At 42.6% G+C, this 3,665-nt stretch overlaps 1 protein-coding gene across 1 annotated transcript in view; it reads left to right on the top strand.

The window, feature by feature from the left end:
• slc37a1 (solute carrier family 37 member 1) overlaps positions 1–3,029 on the top strand; it is a gene marked incomplete at its 3' end in the record, with an annotated part of 101,101 nt that extends 98,072 nt beyond the window's left edge. Inside the window, exons 14-16 of the mRNA XM_037687123.1 lie at positions 125–173; positions 2,768–2,841; positions 2,951–3,029. Of these exons, the coding sequence (XP_037543051.1) occupies positions 125–173; positions 2,768–2,841; positions 2,951–3,029 (202 nt within the window). The remainder of the gene's footprint in view (positions 1–124; positions 174–2,767; positions 2,842–2,950) is intronic.
• Positions 3,030–3,665: the final 636 nt, after the last annotated feature.

The following is a 3,665-nucleotide window of genomic DNA, read 5'->3' as shown; positions in this document are numbered from 1 at the left end:
AATAATGACCTTTATCACAATATGCTAATTTTTTGAGAAGGACCTGTATAAGTACAGTCCATTTACCATTTGATCAGACCAGTGACAATTATTAATTCTGATTGTTTCTGTTCTTGTTCTCCAGCTCTATGGTTTCTCTATGATCAGCGAGTTCGGACTGGGCCCAACGATTGGTGAGAAGCAGCTACCAACCTTCAGCTGTCTCAGACCACACAGATCCACTCAGGTGGATTTTAGGGCCTAATATGGAACAGCCAGCTATAATTATCTGAATAACATATTAGCATCTACAATCATGACATTTTCCAACACTCATTAAAAATAGTAATATTTTCATTTATTCTTCACTCATAAATTAATTATGACCGAACATTACACTTGTTAAAGGTTGAGGCAATTTTCCACCAAAATACCCACAACTTGTTGAGGCATGGACTTCATTAGACTTCTTAAGGTCTGTGGTGGTACCAGGACCCACCCAGCAGTCTGCTGGGATTTTCAGGATGGGAGGAGAGGAGTTGTGATGCATTAAAAGCACGTGCAACAAGCTAAACCCATTTAATAGTGTATCTTCTTCTTTCCGCTTTTCCCTCTTCAGGGATCGCCATAGCGAGTCTTCCATCTCACTCTGTCCTCTGCATCTTCTATCCTCACTCCACCTACCTCCATGTCCTCTCTAACTGCATCCGTATATCTCCACTTTGGTCTTTTTCCTGGCAGCTGCATTTCTAACATCCTTCTACCAATATACCCACTGTCCCTCCTCTGGATATGTCCAAACAATCTCAGTGTGTCCTCTTTAACTTTATCTCCCAGTTGTTCAACATGTGCTGTACCTCTGATGATCTCATTCCTGATCTTCTCCATCCTTGTCACTCCTAAGGAGAACCTCAACATCTTCATTTCTGCCACTTCCAGTTCTGTCTCCTGTCTGTTTGTCAATGTCGCTGTCTGCAGATCATACAACACAGCTGGTCTCACCACTGTCTTGTAAACTTTTCCTTTGACCTTTGCTGACAACTTTTTGTTGCAAATCACTCCTGAAACTTTTCGCCATCTACTCCATCCTGCCTGCACTCTCTTCTTCACCTCTTTACCACACTCTATTTTCCTGGACAGCGGACCCAAAGTCCTTCAAGTCCTGCACCTTTGTGACCTCTGCTCCTTGTAACCTCACTGTTCCACTGGCCTCCCTCTCATTCACACACGTACTCTGTTTTACTACGGCTGACTTTCATTCCTCTTCTTTCAAGTGCATACCTCCACATCTCCAAGTTCTCTTCCACCTGTTCCCTGTTCTTACCACAGCTCACAATGTCATTTGCAAACATCGTCCATGGGGATTCCTACCTGACCTCATCTGTTAGTCGGTCCATCACAAGAGCAAACGAGAAGGTGCTCAAAGCCGATCCTTGATGCAATCCCACCCTTAAAGCTATCTGTCATTCATACAACTTATCTCACCACTGTCCTGCTGTCCTCATACATGTCCTGTACCAGTTTAAAATACTTCTCTGCCATTTCAGATTTCCTCATGCAATACCACACCTCCTCCCTCATCACCCTGTCATATGCTTTTTCTAAATCCACAACGACACAATGGAGTTCTTTCTGACCTTCTGTGTACTTCTTCATCAGCATCCTCAAAGCAAAGATGGATCTGTGGTGCACTTTCTTGGCATGAAACCATACTACTGCTCACAGTCACCTCTCATCTAAGTCTAGCTTCCACAACTCTCTCTCTCCTGATCTTCAACGTGTGACTCATCAACTCAATTCCCCTGTAGTTGCTACAACTCTGTACATCACCCTTGCTCTTTAAAATGACCACCAGCACACTTCTTCTCCATTCCTCAGGCATTTTCTCACACTCAAGTATTACATTGAATATTTTAATCAAAAACCTCACTGTCATCTCTCCAAGACCTTTCCAAACCTCCACTGGTATGTCATCAGTTAACAGAATGTGACAGCTGAAACCCATGTCTTGCAAACGTCTGCGCAGTGGTTCTTGAAGCACAGACTTCAGCTGCAGTCCACTTTTGGTGAATCTCTCCCACATTTTGGAATGGGTTTCATTTCACAATCCTCTTCAGGGTGCGGTTATCCCTATTTCTTGTACACTTTTTTCCTACCACATCTTTGCCTTCCCTTCCCCTCTTTTTTAATGTGCTTGGACACAGAGCTATGGGAATAGCCAGCCTCTTTAGCAATGACCTTTTGTGTTTTGCCCTCCTTGTGCAAGGTATCAATGGTTGTCTTTTGGACAACTGTCAAGTCAGCAGTCTTGCCCATGATTGTGTAGCCTACAGAACTAGACTGAGACCATTTAAAGGCCTTTGCAGAAGTGTTGAGTTAATTAGCTAATTAGTGTGGCACCGGGTGTCTTCAATATTGAACCTTTTCACAATATTCAAATTTTCTGAGATACTGAATTTGGTGTTTTCATTAGTTGTCAGTTATAATCAACATAAAAAACAAACATCTGAAACGCATCAGTCTGTGTGTAATGAATGAATATAATATACAAGTTCCACTTTTTGAATGGAATTACTGAAATGTTTTTTTCATGATATTCTAAATTTATGACGTGTGTGTGTGTGTGTGTGTGTGTGTGTGTGTGTGTGTGTGTGTGTGTGTGTGTGTGTGTGTGTGTGTGTGTGTGTGTGTGTGTGTGTGTGTGTGTGTGTGTGTGTGTGTGTGTGTGTGTGATGAAGTTGACATTCATGCTGTATGCCAACAGAATGTCTCCTCTTTGTGTCTTCAGTGATGCTGTTGGTTTGTGGCGGACTGGTAAATGGACCGTATGCTCTCATCACTACTGCAGTGTCTGCTGATTTGGTAAGCAATCTGATTCTGGTCTAGTTTGTTTGAACCATTTAGAAATTATTGCTTTATTGATTTTATGACCCTGTCCTACCTTTTTCTTTTCCCCTGTTTTTATATTTAGGGGACCCACAAAAGCCTGAAGGGCAATGCCAGAGCGTTGTCTACTGTCACTGCTATCATTGACGGTACCGGGTCTGTCGGTCAGTACCACTGACATAAACAAGTTTAAACACTTCTGTCCTGGTGTGTGTGTGTGTTTGTGTGTTTATACCACAGTCTTCAGGATGTCTAGAACTTTTTATAAGATGTGGTGATATCTGAACCTCACACATCAGTGTGGGGTCCCACTGCAGGCCGGTCTGGGTTGTTGGTAGCTCTGTCCCAGAATGGGTGGATGAATGAGAAAAACTGTAAAGCACTTTGCAGAACTTCCACACCTCCAGAAGAGCATTTCCAGTTAAAACTGAGGCCTCAAGGGCTATTTTGTCCCAAGGACAGCAAGAGAGTTAAAAAGATAAATATTCTATAACCTTCCTGATGCATGCTCAATAATCCAGGTAGAAAAATCCAAAAAAGTTCAATCTGGTCCTCTGGACATTCAAAAAAAAAAAAACAAAGCAAAAAAATCTAGAAACGTTTCGTCTCTCATCCAAGAGACTTCCTCAGTCTGAGGTGCTGTTTTCAGCTCAGTCTCTTAAATAGCACCTTCTCAGGGTGGATCAACCAGTTTGCTGCTGACAACCAAAACCAGCTGATCACATGCTCAAGAAGGACCATCAGCCTAACAATGGGTCATTAGCACACTGATGGCTGTTTACTACTCACAGAGGGCTGAG

The sequence above is a fragment of the Nematolebias whitei genome, chromosome 13, assembly GCF_014905685.2.
Source record: "Nematolebias whitei isolate Nwh7 chromosome 13, NemWhi1, whole genome shotgun sequence".
Taxonomy (NCBI): Eukaryota; Metazoa; Chordata; class Actinopteri; order Cyprinodontiformes; family Rivulidae; genus Nematolebias; species Nematolebias whitei.
The sequence above is the reverse complement of the archived record's forward strand: the minus strand, read 5'-3'. Positions and strand labels throughout refer to the sequence as shown.